Source organism: Mobula hypostoma, chromosome 24 (genome assembly GCF_963921235.1).
Source record: "Mobula hypostoma chromosome 24, sMobHyp1.1, whole genome shotgun sequence".
In the NCBI taxonomy this organism is placed as follows: Eukaryota; Metazoa; Chordata; class Chondrichthyes; order Myliobatiformes; family Myliobatidae; genus Mobula; species Mobula hypostoma.
Genome location: NC_086120.1, coordinates 4,388,630 through 4,409,778, shown reverse-complemented (window position 1 = coordinate 4,409,778; position 21,149 = coordinate 4,388,630). Strand labels below are relative to the sequence as shown.

The 21,149-nt window shown below is 38.6% G+C and overlaps 1 protein-coding gene across 1 annotated transcript in view; it reads left to right on the top strand.

Moving 5' to 3' along the window:
- Positions 1-21,149, top strand: part of LOC134337585 (AP-1 complex subunit mu-1) — a 142,633-nt gene that overhangs the window by 2,226 nt on the left and 119,258 nt on the right. Inside the window, exon 2 of the mRNA XM_063032734.1 lies at positions 18,335-18,491. Coding sequence (XP_062888804.1) covers positions 18,335-18,491 — 157 coding nt within the window. The remainder of the gene's footprint in view (positions 1-18,334; positions 18,492-21,149) is intronic.

Below are 21,149 nucleotides of genomic sequence, written 5' to 3'. Positions count from 1 at the left end.
CTCCTATGACAAAAGAGGACAGAGAGGCCCCAGCAATCTCCTCTCTTGCCTCTTAGTGACCTGGGATAGATCTTGCTGAACCCTGGGGGCGTATCCGCCTTGGTGTTCTTCAATAGACCATTGACCACCATCTTTCTGACCTCAGTGTGACTTAGATTGGTCCTCACCATCCTTCAGGTCCTCCTGCTTGGGAAATACTGATGCAAAGTACTTGTTTAGCATCTCACCTACGTCTTTTGCCTCCAGCCATAAATGCCCTCCTTTATCCTGAGTGATTCTGTTTTCTCCATAGTTACCTTTTTGTGTAAAATGCCTTTTGATTTTTGTAATCTTACTCGCCATGGCTCTTTTGGCTCATCTAATTCCCTGCTTGAGTTTTTTTCTACTTTCTTCCTATTTTTTATTTCTCTCTGATTACAGTTTCCCAAACCTTACATGTGCTTTACTCTTTTTGACTAAATTGATAATCTCTCTCACCTTTTCCCCCTTACTGAAAGATGCCAGTCCTGAATTCTGATCAATGACACGTACATGCCAATAACAGCTGCTCCCTGTCTATTCTCCCTAGCTCAGTGATGTTCCTTTTTCCAATTGAGTACTTTCCTCTGAGGTCCAGAGTTAACGTTAATCATAACTATCTTAAAACCTAAAATGTTTCCTATTGAAACCACAAAGACCTGGTCAGGTTTAGTATTGCCCCTCCTTTAGTTGGGCTACCTACATACTGTTGGATACACTTTGCAAATTTTGCCTCATTTAAGCTTGCACTACAGAAATCCCAGTCAATGTTGGGAAAGTTAAAGTTACCCACTATGACAATGCTGTTACTTTTACATCTTTCCATAATCTGTCTATTTATCTTTTACTCTATCTTGTGATGGCAGTTGGGACGCCAGTCAGAATGATTGTACCTTTCTTATTTTTGCATTCTACCCATATTGTCTCAGTGGATGGACCCTCCAGTGTGTCCCCTCTCGACGGCAGCTGGCAATCTCTCTGATTAGAAATGGAGCTCCTTCACATCTCTCTGTCACATCTGAAACATCACAACCTTGGAACAACAAACTGCTAGACCTGTCCCCCTCTGTGGAAGTCATTGCCATAGGTGGTTGAGGCTGAGAGGGAAATGGACCAGCCACAATGAAATGACAGAACAGACTCGATGGGCCAGTTGGCCTAATTCGACTCCTCTATCTTATGGTCTCTCAACCATGTCTGTGTATTGGCAACAAGATTATAGTTCCATACATTGATATAAGCTACAAATTTATCTGCCTTACTTGCAATACTTGCATTTAAAATAAACACACTACAGCCCAGTGGTCCCACCATGTTCATTTAGTTGGCCTGCCTTGTCTATCCTATGGTGTTTATTTGGTTCAACCCCTATTTTCCCCTCAATACTAACATCTGTTGACCTGCTGCTCTGGTTCCCACTTCCCTACCATGCTCTTTTAAACCCCTCTAAGTGGTGTTGGTGAGGTGAATACACTCCCTTCTCTCTCTCCCATGGGTGTTGGAATGGACTGAAGAAAGGTTTCCACTTTCCTCCACCCAGGTAGTTCGGGTGGATTGATTGGGCTGCCTCTTCTCCAATGCATGGATTTAGGGTGTGTAGAGAGTTCTTCCTTTGTGGCTGGTGGGTGGATCTTGGAATTTATTGATGCTATGCTCCACCATACAGGCAGTGGGTATGTTTGGGTATGTTCCAGCCTATGATCTGGTCTGTGTTAATAAACATTGGTATTCTTCAAGGAAGGACATTTTTGTTCTTCCTGTAATTCCTGGCTTATCCATGTGATTGACTCTTAACTGCCTTCTTGGTTTGGGGGCAGTGGAAAGTGCTGTATTATCAGTGATGTCCACACCCTGTATATGAATAAATGAAGAAAGATTTGGTCACATATCACTGAACATTCACTTCAGTCTGGTTGCATAAGTATTGTGTATGGAATACTGAATGCCCTGCTATCATCAGGAAGATTTGTTATTCCATGTCCATCTGAATAGGCAGACTGGACTTTGGCTCAACACATAATCATATATCCAACAGTGCAGCTCAATTTCTGAAACTATGCAACAAAGGAATAGATGAGGGCCATTTAACAACTGTAGCCGTTGTTTATAACCATACCCGGCACAAAGCTTGTGGTCTGTGAAGCAGTGGTGATTCCTGCCGTCCTGTACACTTTGGAGATGTTGACTATACACAGGAGGTATCTCAAACTACTGGACATGTCACCAGTTTTGTCTTTGCACAATTTTCCAAATCCATAGACAGGATAAGTGAAGCAATGTCAGTGTTCTCTCCAGACCAACATTTCAAGCATTGATTTTCTAACTGCATTCAGTTAGCTCCAATAAGCAGGCTGTTCTTTTGTATGTTGATATCAGACCTCTAAAACAGACCAGCTGTTCCGGGTGCTGTTATTACAGTAGATTACTTGGTGGACAGAAGAAACAATTTGAAGATGATTTTGAAGCCAATTTGATCAAATATAACATGGTTGTCATGGCCACTTAAAATGGAGATGGAGCATTAGCGATTTGAAAACCATAGAAAAACTACACCACAGAAACAGGCCTTTTGGCCCTCCTTGGCTGTGCCGAACCATTTTCTGCCTAGTCCCACTGACCTGCACACGGACCATATTCCTCCATACACCTCCCATCCACGTATCTGTCCAATTTATTCTTAAATGTTAAAAGAAGAACCCGCATTTACCACCTCGTCTGGCAGCTCATTCCATACTTCCACCACTCTCTGTGTGAAGAAACCCCCCCCCCCCAATGTTCCCTTTAAACTTTCCCCCCCTCACTCTTAACCCATGTCCTCAGGTTTTTTTCTCCCCTTGCCTCAGTGGAAAAAGCCTGCTTGCATTCACTCTATCTATACCCATCATAATTTTATACACCTCTATCAAATCTCCCCTAATTCTTCTATGCTCCAGGGAATAAAGTCCTAACCTATTCAACCTTTCTCTGTAACTGAGTTTCTCAAGTCTCAAGGTTCACTGAGAATCTCTAATCTGTGTGTCAGGAGTATACAAAAAAGACAGTATAAACAGTGGAATGAGTGTATTATCTCTCAATTTATTCTTATGCCTGCTCTGTCAAGCACTTCCTGTTACAGAGTCTGCAGATTCCACTTTGACCAAATCAGTTGACTCAAAAAAAGAAGAGTCACTCTGTTTGCTGGCTTCAATCTAAATTCCACATCCTTCTATATACATATCTAAAGTAATCAAATTTTAAGTTTTCAGTTCTCTCTTCAACAAATTTAAGGCGATGCATATTCCAAATTTCTATTACTTTTTTGGAAAGAATTGCTCCTTGGCCTTGCTACTGGCCTTGGCCCAGTTACAACGAAAAGGTGCTCCACATTTATTCTTGATTCCGTGCCAGAGAAAATGGTGTCTCTTTTTTTCATCTTTAACCAATTGTTTAACCAACTTGTCACTCCAATTGGATCATCACTTGGTGTTGAGAACACAAATTCATAACGTGTAACTCTCCCTTTAATTTAACCCTTCTTCCAGAATATCATTCCAGTGAATTCATGCTTCACCATCCATTGCTAATGTATATTATGTAAAGCTTCAAATTAAACTTTGGACTTGTGTTTCACAGTGTAGATCTTCAACCCACAAGCTTGACTGAGTTAGGCAGAATGCTGCTCTGGAGATTAACTTTATTGGAGCAAGAAATGGGAGTATCTTGAATAAAGAAGATATAGTTGATATAGTTGGAGTTGCTGAGGTGGAATTTTTAGCAGATTGTACATTGCAAGGACTGGCCTTTGTGAATTCGGAAGTTAAAATAGGAAATGCTAAAGTCAGGCTCCACCTCTGGAAAGATATTATAAAACTCCCGATAATCTAGCACATTGTAGTATATGAACCCTGTGAGTTTAAAGGGAATGTGTGAAATGAACTCCGTTATATTTAGCGGAACATGAGAGACAAAGCTCCAGGGAGTCCGTTGCTGAACCATTGGGCTTTCCAAACAATTGGATTCTGGACAATGGAAATTAATATTTTGGGTTTGTGAGCTTTCTTCAGAAGGTCCATTGTAGATTCAAGTTTTGTGGAAGGACATGCATCACGTTTTAGCCTGTACTCAAATCTACAAATTTGATCATGGCACCTTTCCAGGCTTTAACTTTAACTTCCAGTTTCAAATTAACTTGGTATTAAATTCCATAAGTGTGTGTGATAGCTGATACAGAATTACTATTTGTAAGTTACTTCAAGTATGCAGTGCATTTGAAACAAGTTCTGTGAGCTCTTTTCATTTTGCCATTTGAGTTCGTGTAGAAGAAACTTGTAACGTGTGTTGAAGTATTACTTCAGAACAAATTTTTGGTGAAACAGGTTTTAGCACTATTTGGGAGCTTAGTGAGTTTAATAAGCTAATGTAGATCCAACTATATAGATTGAAAATTATGGTTGATGCATTGTTAGATAAATTGATGAGGGATTGCCAATGAATGAAGAGGAAAGCAACAACTCTGAGGCGTAAGGGGACACAGCCATTTGTTTTTGAACTAGTACAGGAAATCAACCACTGAGTGAAAAGAATAGACAAGAAGATGTTCAAAGATCTGGCAGGACCAAGAAGAATGATAGGCAATTATTCAGTTGGTTTGAAAGATCTCAGCAGCCACATAAACTATCACAGTGCATGGAGGTTTAAGAAAAAGTGTAAATAGATATTGGTACTATGAGCATAATTTGTAAGGTTTGAGAAAGGTTCCCAGGCACATTTGCAAGGCAATTGGTTTCACATGAGCAGAAGATACTTAGAACTATTTATCATTTCCCATTGGAAAGAATTTCCCTATCACTTGCCTATATTGGTATAACATACCTGAGTTGGTGTGTTAATGTGCAATGTTGCAGTATCCTGTTCGTTAAATGGAATTGTTTGAATTAAGAAGTTTTGGTGTTGTCTCTCTGTAAAGTGCTCTACTACTGTTGGTCACTGGTGTTTTAAGAAATTGTTATTAACAACACCTTTATCTCCTGTAATTCTATTATTTCCAGTGTAACTTCGAATATTTCAAAATCTAATGATTACTACCATTTTGCTAGATCTTCGTGGGTAGGTTTTTTTTGTTTCGAACCCCCTAGTGAGTGTCTTGCTTCACTGCCAATGGTAAAATTCCAGTCTCTGCGTTGCTGTTGGTATGGGAAAGTGGCTGCTTTTGTGAATCAAGTGCTTTTGAAGAGGTTATGATAGAAGTACAAGGTGCTCGATAATAAAATACTTAAGAATTTTGTCAAAAAATGAGATGAATCAGAACAAGAAGCATACCATTATAGATTGTTGGTAATTTATTCTGTTACCTTGATAAAAAAGAATAGTTGTCTAAACTTCATGCTGTAATTACTGAAACCCCAATTCAAAGTTGTGGTTAGTTTTAACTCTGTCATGTGCCTAAGCATCATGGTCTGAATATCGGGCATGATTTCATCAGTGCAATCTTCAGCCATCATTTAAATCAACTGTTAGCTCTTCGTAGTATGAAAATTGCATTCCTAGTTCCTCTATCCTCAATAAACCCATATTGCAGTTTAGAAGTTTCTGGTCTTAACTTGTTTTTAATTCGACTCAGAACAATTCTCAACAAAATCTTTATTATGTGACTGATTGTTCTATAATTTTTGCAGTCAATAGTTCCAGGAATTTTTGACAGAGTTATAAATACTGATTTCAAGAGATCGTCAGGCAATACAAAAGACTCATATATGCCATTAAACAGTTCAAAAAGAGTATCTATGCCCAGATCTTCTAGGGCTTGTATCATTTCCACTGAAATTTCATCAAGTCCAGTGGCTTTACCATGTTTCATGCTTTTCATTGCTATAGTTACTTCTTCTTTGGTAAAAGGTGGACCAGAATTAGGGTGTTTAATATCTGGGGGTTCCCCTCTATTATCCTCAAACAGCTGCTCTATATATTGAATCCACCTCTCACATATTTTATCTGGGTATGTTAGTATGGATCCATCTGCTGATCTTATGCATCCTGTAGAGGAGGTTTTCTTAATTCCAGTAATTTCCTTAATTTTCTTGTGCATTTCTTTGCTGTTGTTAATATGGCCTTCTACTTCATTGCATTTTTGATTCAGCCATTCTTCCTTTGCAATATTGCACAATTGTCTGTTCTGTCTGTCTAGCTCTCTGTATTGTACTTCATTATTCTTCACTAACCTTCTTTGTTCCATCAGATCTAGAACTTCTTGGGTTATTCACCCCTTGTTGGTGTGTTGGATTTCTTGTACTGGGATTATCTCCTCTTTTCATTTTTTTCCCCTAATCCAAAAGGTCCTATGATGTTATCAACCCTTTCCTGTCCAACTTTGAAGTTTAAAATCTCCCATGACTAGTTTTATATCTTGAGATTTACATTGCTCATAAGCACTGTCGAGATATTCATAAAACTTGTTGATATCCTCTTCATCCGCATCACTTGTTGGTGCATAGGCTTGGATTATGCTAATATTAAAAGCGGTCCCCCTTAATTTAACTAAAAGCAGCCGGTTGGATATCACCCAAAATCCGATGAAACATTTTGATACTTGTTTGTTTAAAATAATTCCAACTCCATACATATGCTGGTGACCTCCAGAGTACACTATCAGAGAACTATTCTTAGTGAATTTGCCACTGTCGGTCCATCTAATTTCTGACAGGCCTAAGATATCAACTTCCAACCTTTTCATTTCATTTGATGTGTTGTCCAACTTTCCTTTCTGGTAAAGTGTACAGATGTTCCATGTTGCTACCCTTGGCCTTTCCCTATTGCTTATAGTCTCTGGATGACGGTCTGGTGTCACCTGCAGCCCATGACTACCCCTACCGAGCGAGGTGTTGTTCTGTTGATTAGAATCAACCCCATTCACGCTGTTGTCTGGTTTCCTTCTTTTGTTTCTTTCCTTTCTTTTTAAATCTTTTTATTGAGTAAGTATACAAAAAAGGTAAGCCATATAAACATTAATACAATGTTAAAGTATAATAAAATTCCAAAAGATAACAATACCAAAAAGAAAATACTACAAACAATGTAATTTAAGCATAAGAAACCAAGATAACATAATAGTATACTAGATTTTATATATATCAATGGAAAAAAAGAAAAAAAAAAACCCCAAAAAAAACCCACCGTGCAACTAACTAAAAGCAAAGCAAAGCAATGGGCTAACTTGAAACCAAACAGAGTTAAACTTAAAATCACGTCCTCAATCCCGACCTCCATTAAAACAGTGAAAAAAAAAACAAGAAGGGTAAATATTACATTAAATGAAAATATCGAATAAAAGGTCCCCAAATCTGTTCAAATTTAAATGAAGAATCATAAAGGTTACTTCTAATTTTCTCCAGATTCAAACATAAAATCGTCTGAGAAAACCAAAAAAAGGTAGTTGGAGCATTAAGCTCTTTCCAATGTTGTAAAATACATCTTTTCGCCATTAAAGTAAGAAATGCAATCATTCTACGGGCTGAAGGGGAAAGATTACTAGAAATTTTAGGTAGTCCAAAGATAGCAGTAATAGGGTGAGGAGAGATATCTATATTTAATACCTTAGAAATAATATTGAAAATATCTCTCCAAAAAGTTTCCAAAGTAGGGCAAGACCAAAACATATGAGTTAAAGAGGCTATCTGCCCCGAACATCTATCACAGAAAGGGTTAATATGCGAGTAAAAACGCGCTAACTTATCTTTGGACATATGTGCTCTATGCACCACTTTAAATTGAATTAGGGAATGTTTAGCACAAATAGAGGAAGTATTAACTAATTGTAAAATCTGCCCCCAATCATCCACAGAAATGGTAAGCCCCAATTCCTGTTCCCAATCTACCCTAATCTTATCAAATGGAGCTTTCCTGAGTTTCATAATAATATTATAAATCATAGCCGATGCACCTTTCTGACATGGATTAAGGTTAATTATCGAATCTAAAATATATATAGGAGGAAGCATTGGAAAGGAAGGAAGTATAGTACTTAGAAAATTTCTAACTTGTAAATATCTAAAAAAATGTATTTTTTACTATTTAATAAAAAAGTAGTTTTGGTTAATGTTTATGCTCCTAATATGGATTGTCCGGAATTTTATAAATCATTGTTTGATCAGTTTCCGAATTTGAACGAGTTTTCATTGATTTGGGGTGGAGATCTTAATACCTGTTTATCTCCAGCTTTGGACCGTTCGGCTCCTTTACGGACTTTACCTAATAAATCTGCAAATTTAATTAATTTTTTCCTTTCTGATTCTGGGTCGACGGATATTTGGCGTTTTCTGCATCCTCAGGAAAAAGATTTTTCCTTTTTTTCACATGTTCATCATTCCTATTCAAGAATTGATTTTTTTTTATTGATTCTCGTCTCATTCCTTCAGTGATTAAATGTGATTATGATTCTATAACCATTTCGGATCATGCTCCACTTAAGCTTTCTATTAAAATTATGGCCAATATACCAAACAATAGACAATGGCGTTTTAATTCGCTGTTGCTTCAGGACTCGGACTTTGTTAATTTTATGAATGAACAGATTGAGCTTTTTTTTATAATTAACTATACAGAAGATATTTCGGTTAACACTCTTTGGGACACTTTTAAAGCCTATATTCGGGGTCAGATTATTTCGTATTCCGTTGCTTTGAGGAAGAAACAGAAGCAGGAGGAGATGGCAATTGTGGACAAGATTAAAGAAATTGATAAGAAATATGTTATGGCTCCTTCTGAGGAGCTATACAAACAAAGAACTGAACTTCAAATGGAACACAGTTTACTACTCTCGTCCTCGATTGTAAACCAATTAAAGAAAACAAGAAGTGATTTTTATGTTCACAGTGATAAAATTGGCAAGCTGCTGGCTAATCAATTGAAATCTAATTATGTTAAATCTCAAATCAATCAGATTTATAACCAAAATGATCGATTGATATTGGATCATGTGGGGATTAATCAAACCTTTTGTGATTTTTATTCTTCTTTATATCAATCAGAGTCTCCTCGAGATTCTAAATATATGAATGATTTTTTAGATAAGTTAGACTTTCCTCAGATTTCACAGGATATGTCTTCTTTATTAGATACTTCCATTACAATGGATGAGATTAAGAATGTTATTTTTTCTATGAATCTGGGGAAAGCTCCTGGCCCTGATGGGTTTACCGTTGAATTTTATAAATGTTTTGCTTCTTTATTGATTCCTTGGCTCTATAAGGTTTTTGAGGCTTCTTTGAAACTTGGTAAACTTCCGGAATCTTTTAATAGAGCATCAATTTCTTTAATACTAAAGAAGGATAAAGACCCTGCTCAATGTGCATCTTATAGACCAATATCTTTATTAAATGTTGATTCTAAAGTTTTTTCTAAGTTATTAGCAAATAGACTAGAAAAAGTACTTCCTTCTATTATTTCGGAAGACCAAACGGGTTTTATTAAAGGTCGTTACTCTTTTTATAATATTCGTACATTGTTAAATATCGTTTATACTCCCTCACAAAATGTTCCTGAGTGTGTTATTTCTTTAGATGCCGAGAAAGCTTTTGATAGAGTAGAATGGCCTTATTTATTTAAGGTGCTTGAAATGTTTAATTTTAGCCTGAAATTTATATCCTGGATTAAACTGTTATATCACTCCCCTGTAGCCTCGGTTCGTACTAACTCTTTAAACTCACCTTTTTTTCCTCTCTTTCGTGGTACTCGACAAGGCTGTCCTCTTAGTCCCCTATTATTTGATATTGCATTAGAACCTCTTGCAATTGCTATTCGAGAATCTTCAAATATTACTGGGATAACTCGGGGATTAAAGTCCCATAAATTATCACTCTATGCTGATGATTTACTTTTATATATTTCTAATCCTGAGAGATCTATTCCTGCTGTTTTAGAGTTATTAGCACAATTTGGTCTTTTCTCAGGTTATAAATTAAATCTTAGTAAGAGTGAACTTTTTCCGATTAATAAACATCTTCCCTTATATTATAAATTTCCATTTAAATTGATTAATAATTACCTTTCATATCTTGGGATTAAAATTACTTGTAAACATAAAGATTTATTTAAGACTAACTTTTTACCATTAATAGACCATATTACTCAACTTTCATCTAAATGGTTTCCTTTATATTTAACTTTGATTGGTCGTATTAATGCAGTTAAGATGTTTTTTTTGCCAAAATTTTTATATGTGTTTCAGGCATTACCAATTTTCGTTCCTAAATCTTTTTTTGATAAAGTCGACTCTAAAATTTCTTCATTTATTTGGCAGAATAAGAATCCGAGACTGGGTAAAATACATTTACAGAAAGCTAAGAGAGATGGAGGTTTAGCATTACCTAACTTTAGATTTTATTATTGGGCTATTAATATTCGACATATGAAATTTTGGTTACTTGACCGGGATATACTATCTATTCCTAAATGGGTAGCATTGGAATTACAATCTGTTCAGGGTTATACACTTGGTTCTATTTTAGGTTCATCTCTTCCTTTTGATTCGAAACGCCTTAAGCAGGTCTCTAACCCGATCGTTAAATATGCTTTGCGTATTTGGTTTCAATTCAGAAAATTTTTTGATCTTAATCAATTCGGGTTAGCGATTCCTATTTTAGGTAACATATTTTTTCCTCCCTCTTTTACGGATCGCGCTTTTCAAACTTGGAAGACTAAGGGTATTTTACGGTTTTTGGATTTATTCTTAGATGGTTCCCTTATGTCTTTTGAACAATTATCTAATAAATATAACCTATCTTTTGTTTCTTTCCATGATTGACTCGGCAAAAATCTCAACAGTGGTTTGCCGTTGCCTTCTGTTGCCGCAGTGCTCATCTAACTGGAGCATTTGACCTCTACTGGTGTTCCCAATTGGGAATCATACACTAGATGTCGCCCAACCTTTGCTGTTGTTGTACAAAGACAATCCTCCACCAAAGCTTGGAATCCATCTCCCTGCTGCCGGAGACTTCAGTGATTTTAGATGACACCACCACCATTGGTCTGGTTATTTTTCTGGTGCCAAACGCTTGCCATAGACCGAGCTCCTTCAGTGAAACGGTGCACCCGGACCCAAGTCCTACGTGAAGGTGGAGTTGTCTTGGTAACTGCAATATAGGTTTATTGAGGATAGAGGGACTAGGAATGCAATTTTCATACTTCAAATGCTTTCAGAAAGGCCAATTGAATATCAAAATGATGTCAAGCATTCGACAAAGTGCAATATGAAAAATTATTTCAAATTGTTGCTAAACTAAACATTGACGGAAGGGACCAACAACTGCTTCAAAATTTATATTGGAATCAAACAGTGGCAGTAAAAATTGATGATAATATAAGCAGTTGAACTAAAATTCAAAGATGAGTTAGACAGGGATGCGTTGCCTCACCAGAATTATTTAATATCTATAGTGAGATGATTCTCAGAGAAATAGAAGACCTAGATGGGATAAAAATTGAAGGTGTTAACATCAACAATATAAGATATGCAGATAATACCACCCTAATAGCAAGTGCTGCAGAAGACCTACAAATCCTCCTTGACAAAGTAGTACAAACAAATACAGATTTTGGTCTAACCGTCAACTGTTTTAAAAAAAACAAATGTATGGTAATATCAAAACAGCAGGATACTCCCAACTGCCAATTGTACATCGGTAATCAAGAGATTGAACAAAAGTACAGCTTTAATTACCTTGGTAGCTTTATGTCACAAGATGCTAGAAGTAAAGTAGAAATAAAAAGAATAATTGCCATTGCCAAAACCAACTTCCAAAAAATGAAACCCATTTTTACCAACAGACACATTTCTATGACAAGGCTTAGGCTACTAAAATGTTACATCTGGTCAATCATGCTGTATGCTTCCGAAACATGGACTATAACACCAGAACTCCAAAGAAACTTAGAAGCAATAGAAATGTGGTTTCTTAGCAGAATGCTAAAATTATTATATAGAGATAGGGTAACTAATGAGACAGTACTCCAATGTGCCCATACAAAAGGACCTTTAATGAGAACATTAAATGAGAGGAAACTTGTATTCCGGGCCATGTCATCAGAAAGGGAGAAATAGAATGCCTTACATTACAATGCCGTACGCCTGGGAAACGCGGAAGAGGAAGGCAAAGAAGAAAATATATGGACACTGTGAAAGAACTAACAGATCTAAGTGTGCGAGATATCATTGACACTGCGTGGGATCGTTCGATGTGGAGAGCTATGATCAAGCGTGTAACGCACAAGGCACATGAAGAAGAAGTTAGCTCTTCAGGTTTTATATTTGAATAAAACACTTGGCTGTGTATAACATGCTTTGGGAGTGGTGAAAATTGCTTTATAAAGACAACTTTTTTCATTAAGTATGAGAATTTGAAAACAAAGTACTGTGGATGCTGGAAATCCACAATTAAAACTGAAAAATGTTCGGAATACTCACCAGGTTGAATAGCATCTGTGGAAAGACAAATAGAATAAATATTACTTCAGAGTAAAAAGAAAGTTGATATCACAGGGTCTTTTTTTGAGTTTTGATTGAGACATTGGCCTGAAATAATGGGGTTAATATCTTCTGCTGAGATGGATCTACCAGATGGAGTCGGCTTCTGCTTAGCTGTGTGGTGGTCTCACGGCTTCTGTGCCTGCCATTTGGATTTGACATGGATCCAATGAGTCAGTGTGAACTTCTACAGATATCCCAGCTCTTGGGCTGAGAAATTTTTTCACTGAACTTGTGCCAGATTCATTTGCTATGTATAGACTGGTGACATTATAATTCATTATCAACAGAATAATGAATGATCTTTAAAAAGTTTATTCTTCATGTGCATACCTTTTGAAAACTGTGAAAAATGAAAGTAAAGTTACATTTTAAATTCTACACATGGTTCTGAATGATTGGAAGTATTTGTGACAAACAATTATTTTAAAACAGTAGCTTGAAGCTGCAAACCTAGAATTGTGGCCTCATCATTGTCTCTGCAGCTGGCCAGGTATTTATTGTGACTGGTCTTGCCCAGAGTTGGGAGCTGGATTCTTGGTGGAAGTCAGCACTCTTGACAGAAATAGTGTGCTCCAGGGCGTAAACAGCCAGAGAACTCTGGTTGGTGGAAGACTGTGCTATTATCTTCCCTCCTCTCTTCACCGAGTTGCTGAGTTTATCCAATTTATTTTTGTATGTGTGTAAATGTATTCTCAAGATTTATTATAGTTCCTCTCTTACAAAAGTTGTGGCTGTAGATCAGAAGGAGATAGACATAGTATAGAGGGTGATAACTCTTGCTAGTTTCACTGTATGTTCAATCCCAGTTTGTATTGAATAGACAAAGAAAATGCTGTATTAGGTCGAAGGGACCCCAACCACCCAGGACATGCTCTCTTCTCACGTCCGCCATCAGAAAGAAGGTGCAGGAGCCTCAGGACTCTCACTACCAGGTTTCAGAACAGTTAGTACCCCTCAACCATCAGGCTGTGAACCAAAAGGGATAACTTCGCTCAACTTCACTTGCCCCATTCCTGAAATGTTCCCACACCTATGGACTCACTTTCAAGGACTCCTCATCTCAGATTCTCAATATTTATTGCTTATTTATTTATTATTACTACTTTCTCTTTTATTTGCTGTTTGTTGTCTTTTGCACATTGACTGAACACAAGTTTGTGCTGTCTTTCATTAATTCTATTATGGATTTATTGAGTATGCCTGCAAGAAAATGAATCTCAGGGTTGTATATGGTGACAAAGATAATTTACTTTGAAGATACCTGTATGAAGTGAATTTGGGTATGAAGTGAATCCAGTGTATTCTGGCTTTACAATACTGGCTTCATAAAATTTGCTACGTATTGGCAGTCAAACCGGACAAGTTTTGGCCATTGCAAATGATATGCACTGTGCTTTACCTCACATTGATCTTCCTTGGTTATAGGTTCACTGGCTTCAGTCTCGTGTTACTGCTGGATGTCACTGAAATCAGTGTAAGAGTTATTAAATAATCTTGCATAAATGATACCACTCAGTGCATTAATTCTGTTCTGTCTCTTTCAGTGTATAATCCGTATAGTCTTTCTCCCCATGCACGCACTTTATGCCTGTAATTTTTCTTTCTCCTTGAAATCCTTTGATGAAGAACTATCAACTATATACATCTTTCTGGTAGCGCATTCCAAATCTTAACTATTGATATAAAAAACTACTTAACATTATCTTTTTTGTTTGTAATCGGCTTAAATTTTTGCCTTCTTGATATCAACCATTTTAACTTCTGAAAATGCTTCCTCATTTTGTCTCCTCAGCATTGCCAGATCTCTTTAGCCTCCTAACTCTTTAAGTGCTACCATCTAGCTGGTCCAATCCATTCTTGGTGACTTAGTTGCATTGTAATTTTCTGTCATATTTAAAATGTATATGCCTCATAGCGTAATTATTTTTCCGCACACGAGGTAGTGCTACATTTAGCTCCTCATCCATTATTACCAGTGTCAAAACCAGTCCTCCCTCCCTGCCAAAGTTTGGGTATGTTTGCTGTTTTCTTATGTAAGACTTCAGTTTGATTTTGAACAAAATGTAATTAATGTGTGGACTGACAGAACTGCTCTATGACTGATGCAAGAGCATCTATCATGCACGTGGTCCTGACACACCTAGAAAACAAAACACTAATGTCAGAATGCTGTTTCTGGCTCTCAGTTCAACATTCAACACTATTGTCCCACGAACCTTGGCGAACAATCTCTTACTCCTTGTTTTAAATACACCACTGTTGGACTTCCTAATGACCAGACCTCATATAGTCACGATGCACAACTGTTCTTCTCTCCCCATCATCAGCAACACGGATGCCTACAGGGCTGTGCGCTGAACACAGTGCTGTACACTGCTCACACATGACTAAATGGCCAAACACCTGAGTAATCACATTGTCAAGTTCACTGATTACATAACAGTGGTGGGGCTCATCGCCAACAACGATGCAAAGGCCTACAGAGAGGAGGTGGAAGAGCTTGAGGCCTGTTGCCAGGCAAATAACCTCTTCCTTAACATCAACAAGACAATGGAGATAGTTGCTGACTTCAGGAGAACTTGCACCACTCACACCTCCCTTTATATTGGCAGCATAGCAGTGGAAACTGCAAACGGTTTCATACTGGTGGGAGTGCACATCACAAGCAACCTCATGGTCTCAGAACACATCTTACACAGAGAAGAAAGCTTACCAATGCTTCTGCTTTCTGAGGAGGCTGAAGGGAGCTGGACTTTGCTCTTCCATTCTCACCTCATTCTCCTGATGTTTAGTAGAGAGTATCCTCACAAGCAACATCACTGCTTGGTACAGAAACTGCACTATGGCAGACAGGAAGGCTCTACGACTGGTGGTTAAAACTGCCGAACATGTCACTGCCACCAGCTTACCTGGCATCAATGACATATATACAGAAAGAAGTACTGGAAAAGGGCCAAAAGCTTCATGAAGGATCCCACACACCCTGCTTGTGGACGGTTTATCCCACTCCAATCAGGAGGAGGCTACATAGCATCCACACCAGGACCACCAAACTCAGAAACAGTTACTTTCCCCAAGAGTTAAAGTTGTTTAACAGCTCACTTCATGGATATACAATCAAACTATGCATATAACCTAACTTGTGTATTTACGTTTGTTTCTACTTATTATTATGGTGTTCTTTAACTTTAGCGTATTTTTTTGCACTGCATTGGATTCAGAGTTGCAATTATTTTGTTCTCCTTATACTTGTGTACATTAAACAATCCTGAATCTTTGGATGGAATTGCATCTTAACATTTTCCTTGATCCACTTTTCTGTTTGAAATAAAGGAAGCTTCTATTTGATCTTTGTTGGCAGTCATAAAGGTTTTGAAGCAAAGTCTGTAAATGTTGGGACTTGTATCAAGTTGAACAAATGTAGAAGTGGGAAAGTAACATCACTGTTATGTAGAATCTTAATTTGACATTGGGATGATCATAGTTCTAATGCAAAAAGTGTAACTTACACTGAAGATAACTCTGATACCACTGTCAAGAAATGTTTCTACATGCTTGACCGGAAATTTTATTTGCTGTACCCCCTAGTACCCAAAAGACTCCATAAGTCATTTACTATTGAAGGAAACAACTTTTGACAAATTAAAACTTTTCCATCAGATGTACTGTGTATTTGATTCTGCTGTACCATCCTACGCCACCTTGTTGGTTAACAGAGTATTAGCTTGAGAAAAAAGTTTTGATGGTTCCCAATTGATCAAGTAAAAAGCATTTTGCTGGACTTCATTTTTTACATGCTTATCATTTTGCTGCTACATAAGAGGATTTGCTGCAGATGGAGTCTGGTTATACATTTGTAAGAGTAGGAGCTAGAGGAATTTGGAAAGATAGTAGGAAGAGGTTATTTGAATTGGGCAGGCTCCTGTGTAGAGTAGGTGATTGGGCTAAATGACTGGCAAATGTAGGTAAAATCATTTTATTTATTTATACAGTTTGTATGTTTCTTTAGTTATTGACTATAATATGGTAGTGAGTTATGGGCATGAAGCTGTCTGGTGATGATACTTGCATGTTGATGTGTGGTAGAGGGCTCTTGGATTTAGACTTGAAAATACTTAAGTATTCCATTATTACCAAGACAGGAATGTGCAGTTTACGAATATGCGGGTGGAGGTATTCCCACGCAATATAGTCATACAGTTGTTATGACAGAAGGTCATTTATTCCATCCAGAGGTTTGTAGGCAGTCATATCAGTCTGACTTCCATCCTTCTGTTCCTGAACGGTTCAGTTTTATTAAGGTTCGAAGGTTCATTTGTTATCAGAGTATACAACTCTGAAATTCCTCTTCTCCATGAAACCAAGAAACAAAAGAACAACAGCACAATCATCAATCTCCAAATCCCCCTCCCCACACAAAAAAACTAACAAAATCAGAACAGGCACATCGGCCCCCAAATCCCCACTCCCCACACAAAAAAAATAACAAAAACAGAACAGGCACACTGGCCCCCAAATCCCCCTCCCCCACACAAAAAATGAGGAAGGTTGGGTGAAAAACAATAAGATTGGAGGGGGGATAGAGGTCTATAGTCCAGTCCATATCCAAAATACTGAAAACCTAGGTCACATTCTTCAGGTACAGCAGCAGCCTTTCCCCCCTCCAGCTGCAGAGCAATCCCATCAGCGATCAAAAGGCAGACAATGGGTGCTCACCTTCCGCAATGGCCTCAGTGTTTCAATGTTTTATATGCTGTTACCAGCTCCCTTACAGGCAGTGATTTCCAAGCCACAGACATTCTTTCTTTTCATTTTGCCATGTTTTGGCCAGTCACACCATCTGTGGTTTCTACACATCACTTATCAAATTTCCTTTCAACCTGCTTTGCACTGAAGAAAACAACCTCAGCTTTTCCCGAATAATTTTGGGTTTTGTATTGAGAGATTTCACCTGCATTCTAGTAAAATGTTCCTTCACCATCTCTGGGGCCTTCGTATGCTTTCTAAATTAGGGTGACATAATATCCTGGTTATGGCCTAATCAGTAATTAAAAAATTGAGAGGAAAAAAACAATCAGCCATGATTGAATGGCGGAGCAGACTCAGTGGGACAGGTGACCTATATGGCCTATTTCTGCTCGTATGTCTTGTGGTCTAATACCTTTGATCTTCTAGATCCAGATCTTGTAGTTTGGGCCATAGAAATTCTGTACTGTTTTATCTCATTGGGCAAGATGATAAATTTGCACTTATGAAATGGTTCTCTGGCATAGAATTATTTGTATTCTGAAAGTTCAAAGTAAATTTATTATCAAGTCACCATATACTATCTGCTGGCATTTATAGGAAAATAAATAAATCCAGTAGAATTTATAAAAACTATACTTAACAAAGACTGACAAACATACAATGTGCAATAGAGGACAAATCATGCAAGTAATAAATAAACAGAAGTAAATAAATAATGTTGAGTTGAAGCGATATTTCAGTAATAGAGCAGACTTCTGTGCTAACAGTGATCCCAACTGGAGCATTTTAAAATTCTAGAGTGTGACAGAATTTTTCAGTGTATCCAATAAACTACCTGAAGACCCAGCAGGGTTTCCTGCAGCCAACATGGAAATACTGAGATGTGAATGATTAACCTTCCCGTGGAGGAGAGGGCACCGCATTTCCATCCCCACCCCCATCATCTCTCCTAGCTGCTGGTGCTTTGGGCTTATTGTGACTAGGGCCTATCACTGCGGTGAAGTAAATAGTCATATCACTGTTTTCCAGAATGTGTCACAATGTTGCTAAATGTGTTTTACTTCTCAGGTCCTAATCTGTCGGAATTATCGAGGAGACGTGGAAATGTCAGAAATAGAACATTTCATGCCTATTCTGATGGAAAAGGAGGAAGAATGCTCTCTGACACCCATCTTGTCGCACGGGGCAGTTCGATTCATGTGGATTAAACACAACAACCTATATCGTATCCTTAAAAGCAGTTTTGAGCATTTGCCTTTGGAGATTTAAAACTGAGTAACTATACATAAAGGATGTTTTTCAAAACTGTCTCACCAATTCACTTTGGTGCTTTCAAGAATGCTACCTATATCAAAAACTTACCTCAGATTGTGGGAGGCTAGGAGGTAGGATAGTCTTGGATAGGACAAATCAGAAGCCTGCTGCTCTGAATGCTGCAATATGTAATTGCTATGTTTGAGTTGTAGTCTGTATTCAGTACAATCAGTGTAAAAGTGATGCATCCAGACCTCTGGTACAGATGTATGAACTCATAATGCAGCTAAGCTTCAAATCTCACATATAACAGTAGTTCAGTGGTTAAGTCAATAATTAAATCGCTGTTCCACGTATAGTGTAAACAAGAGATTCTGCAGATACTGGAAATCAAGAGCAATACACAAAATGCTAGATGATTGCACAAGAAAAGACCATTCAGTGTCTCCCGTTGCTTGTTCTGAAGAGCAATTCAGTTAGTTCCACTGCTTTCTCTTTCTCCAATAAATCTGCAGTTTCTCCTTCAAGAAATTTATCAATTCTCTTTTCAAAAGTATAAAAATCTGTATTCAACACAATTTAGAAGTGCATCCTAATTCAAACCATGGTAGAAAATAATTTTCCCTGTATCACTGCTGGTTCTGTGCCCTCCTCACTGCCTAACTCTCAGCCACTGGCACAAACACGAGGAAATCTGCAGATGCTGGAATTTCAAGCAATACATATAAAAATTGCTGGTGAACGCAGCAGTCCAGGCAGCATCTATAGGAATAGGTACTGTCGATGTTTCGGGCCAACCCTTCGTCGGGACTAACTGAAGGAAGAGATAGTAAGAGATTTGAGAGGGGGAGGGGGAGATCCGAAATGATAGGAGAAGAGAGGAGGGGGAGGGATGGAGCCAAGAGCTGGAAAGTTGATTGGCGAAAGGGACATGAGAGGATCATGGGATGGGAGGCCTAGGGAGAAAGGGGGAGGGGGGAAGCCCAGAGGATGGGCAAGTAGTATAGTGAGGCGGACAGAGGGAGAAAAAGGAGAGGGAGAGAGAGAAAATAAATAAATAACAGATGCGGTACGAAGGGGAGGTGGGGCATTAACGGAAGTTAGAGAAGTCAGTGTTCATGCCATCAGGTTGGAGGCTACCCAGACAGAATATATGTGTTGTTCCTCCAACCCGAGTGTGGCTTCATCTTGACAGTAGAGAAGGTCGTGGATAGACATATCAGAATGGGAATGGGACGTGGAATTAAAATGTATGGCCACTGGGAGATCCTGCTTTCTCTGGTGGACAGAGCGTAGGTGTTCAGCGAAACGATCTCCTAGCCTGCGTCGGGTCTCGCCAATATATAGAAGGCCACATCGGGAGCACCGGACGCAGTATATCACCCCAGCCGACTCACAGGTGAATTGTCGCCTCACCTGGAAAGACTGTCTGGGGCCCTGAATGGTGGTGAGGGAGGAAGTGTAAGGGCATGTGTAGCACTTGTTCCGCTTACAAGGATAAGTGCCGGGACGGAGATCGGTGGGAAGGGATGGGGGGGGGAACGAATGGACAAGGGAGTTGCGTAGGGAGCGATGCCTGTGGAAAGCAGAGAGTGGAGGAGGGAAAGATGTGCTTAGAGGTGGGATCCCGTTGGAGGTGGCGGAAGTTACGGAAAATTATATGTTGGACCCGGAGGCTGGTGGGGTAGTAGGTGAGGACAAGGGGAACCCTATTCCTAGTGGGGTGGCGGGAGATGGGGTGAGAGCAGATGTGCGTGAAATGGGGGAGATGCGTTTGAGAGCAGAGTTGATGGTGGAGGAAGGGAAGCCCCTTTGTTTAAAAAAGGAGGACATCTCATTCGTCCTGGAATGAAAAGCCTCATCTTGAGACCAGATGCAGCGGAGACGGAAGAATTGTGAGAAGGGGGGAATGGCATTTTTGCAAGAAATGAGAAAGGGAATAGTCCAGGTAGCTGTGAGAGTCCGTAGGCCTATAGTAGACATTAGTAGGTAAGCTGTCTCCAGAGATAGAGACTGAAAGATCAACAGAGGGGAGGGAGGTGTCAGAAATGGACCAGGTAAACTTGAGGGCAGGGTGAAAGTTGGAGGCAAAGTTAATAAAGTCAACGAGTTCTGCATGCGTGCAGGAGGCAGCACCAATGCAGTCGTCGATGTAGCGAAGGAAAAGTGGGGGACAGATACCAGTATAGGCTTGGGACATGGATTAATCCACAAAGCCAATAAAAAGGCAGGGCATAGCTGGGACCCATACCGGTGCCCATGGCTACACCTTTAGTTTGGAGGAAGTGGGAGGAGCCAAAGGAGAAATTAATAGTTTTGCAGGTTTGGATGTTTTTCTTGGTCATCTTTGCTGTAAGTGTAAGGAGAACAATTGTAGCATTAATTTGCCAACTGCAACTATATAATCTGTTTCTAGAACCATTCTAGTGAACTGCATCTCAACACTAAAAGATCATGTCAAAATTGCTTAGGTATGTATAAAATGTAAGCATTATATTTCAGCTGGAGTCAGACTGGTGTTTTATATGGGTCTATATGCTTTTCTGGATTTTATTCTCTGTGTCTTAATTTATAATATCCTGGATACATTGCTTGTTCATCTGGCTTGATGATCAATGCCATTAATCAA